Source organism: Penaeus monodon, chromosome 3 (genome assembly GCF_015228065.2).
Source record: "Penaeus monodon isolate SGIC_2016 chromosome 3, NSTDA_Pmon_1, whole genome shotgun sequence".
Taxonomy (NCBI): domain Eukaryota; kingdom Metazoa; phylum Arthropoda; class Malacostraca; order Decapoda; family Penaeidae; genus Penaeus; species Penaeus monodon.
The window spans coordinates 21,595,209-21,597,708 of NC_051388.1; the positions used below are offsets into that span (position 1 = coordinate 21,595,209).

Genomic DNA, 2,500 nt, shown 5'->3' on the forward strand with positions numbered 1-2,500 from the left:
AAACGGGGGCATCACACTAGAAATTGTGGATTAATTACGAAACACCGAGCATCGTAGCAGAATCCACACTGACACACGCGCTCCACAGCAAACATACGGCTTTTATTAGCAAACACACACTCCACTCAAACCGTTTCCATTGGTATTATTCGGGCCATATTCACGTTGAGGCACAGTTTCCGGTCTTGGTTGGGTTAACAAAGCCACATCCATTAACGTGTCAGCGAGCGGCCTAGAGGCAATAAAGAATTAACACACACATATCGTGCAGACACAGTGCCGGTGTTGTGATATGGTGCCACCTGGCTTGGCACCGACTCAGACAGTCACGGGATCTGCCATAATTACTTTCCGGGAATACTCGTCTTGTTTTTTGTGTCCCTATATGGCTCATGTTTTTTTCGCGGCAGGTATGTGGATAGGTAAATAGATAGACAGATAGATAAACAGTCAAACAGACAGACACACAAACAGACACACAAAAAAACAGACAAATAGACTGATAGATAAATATAACACATATAAATCATATATATATATATATATATATATATATATATATATATATATATATATATATATATATATATATATATACAGATAGATAGATAGATAGATAAGCAGGATTGGCTCTTTCTGCCTTTAATCAACTGCCCTTCCTTTAGATATGAAATTAAGCCCGTAGCCAAGTCGCAGTCGGTGCTCCAACCTAACTCTCCCCGCGCTCCTTCCTCCCGTGACCTCCTTTGGGCTCCGTATTTCCTATCACCATAATATCGACGCAGCTTCTCGACTGCGAACCCGAAGAACACACATACCTCGTCCTCGTTCACTTCTAAGCACTGCACGAGGGGAAAACGGCACTGAGAAATGGGCATTCGTGCTTTTATACGTGCTTGTTTCCCCTCAGCACGGCGGGATCAGCATGGCGAAGCGACCGTGCTCTCTCTATCTTTCCTCGTTTCTCCTCAAAGGCCTGATGTAAGCTCTGGGAATTTCTCCTCCGTCGCTCAGTAATAGACGAGCTTCTTCCTCCCGTCTTATGAATCACCCCGACGAGCGATAACTTTGTACTTTAGATTATGTAGATTGGTCCTATTTTTATTTTCTTTCTTTTCATGTTTATCTTTCTTTTCTGAACTAGGTATTTACCCTGCGTATTTGGATTTTTTTTTTTTTGTATTCTTTCTCTCTATATTTGGTGGGAACTCAAGCGAAAAACCTAATACGTATGTCCCACTAGCGTAGTCTGTTACTATACTTTAGTCCGGAGGCTTTCACGGTACAAAGACATTCATGCAGTTGCTCCTAACATAGATTCTCATTGCACGGCTGACATGCACTAGTTCCCTTTACTCTATATTGTCCCTTCCTCCACCGGAACATGTGCTTATCTCCGTAGCATGTGTGCGGTATGATTCCGTGAGACTGTAAAATGTCAGAGCAACGAAAATAATTATCTCTCTGTTTGTAAACAACACGGGGGTTAACAATTGAATAATACAGATTTCTTTTTTCTTAAGATTTATTTTTATGTTGGGCGCAGGCAAGCCGGATCCACCCGCCAACTGCACCGTCACCAACCAGACGTCCACCTCATTCAGCGTCGCCTGCCAGGCCGGGTTCGACGGCGGCCTTCGACAGATATTTGTCCTCAGGGTGGCGAGACCCGGTACGCAGGGGCACAACCACACAGCGGGCCAGCCAGTATTTCAGGTATTGTGAACCATACACGTTTGAACGTATACTCTGAACTTGACATGCTATAGCTACATGTAACTGGTCGCTGTTTTTGTTTTTCTTTTCTTTATTTTTCCTTTTTAAATAGACCATCATGAACCCCAAATTCTTTAAGAACTAATCTAATTAGGTTCTTTTCAAAAATTTGATTGAAAATAAATTCGCCTTCCCGTGTTAATGCAGGTGAGCCAGCTTCAGCCAGACACGACCTACAGGCTACAGATCTGGGCTGTCAATGACAAAGGAGCGAGCCCTTTCGTCCACCTGCGGGCTTTCACCACGCATCCGCCGACGCACACAGACCATGGTAAGGATGTGCAGATTCAACAAAATAAGGGATAATGAATCAGCTGAGTTCGTTTTAATTTAGATAGCGATATAGGATTGTGAATCAGTTTAAATCATTTTCATTTCGGTTATTCAAGGGGAAAAATGGACATATATGCATTTATAGGGAGTCAGTTTGAAGAGAGAGAAAAAAAAAATATATAGATCAACATGCGAGCAAGATGCGGAGTCAAAGGGAACTTTTCGATGGTGTAATATTATTGCTGCGCCATTCCAGTCCCTCGACTTCCATTCATAATTCTGAGCTTTCTTCTTTTAAACTAACCTCTGATCCAGTTCAAAGTACATAGTGAGCATCGGTGATTTTTACAGACTTTATTCATAGGCTCTCTCTCAACATCATGGTGTGTGTGTGTGTGTGTGTGTGTGTGTGTGTGTGTGTGTGTGTGTGTGTGTGTGTGTGTGTGTGTGT

The 2,500-nt window shown here is 42.6% G+C and overlaps 1 protein-coding gene across 1 annotated transcript in view; it reads left to right on the forward strand.

Moving 5' to 3' along the window:
* The window catches only part of LOC119585569 (nephrin-like), a 107,072-nt gene that overhangs the window by 96,210 nt on the left and 8,362 nt on the right, over positions 1–2,500 (forward strand). The window contains exons 13-14 of the mRNA XM_037934239.1: positions 1,547–1,716; positions 1,924–2,047. Of these exons, the coding sequence (XP_037790167.1) occupies positions 1,547–1,716; positions 1,924–2,047 (294 nt within the window). The remainder of the gene's footprint in view (positions 1–1,546; positions 1,717–1,923; positions 2,048–2,500) is intronic.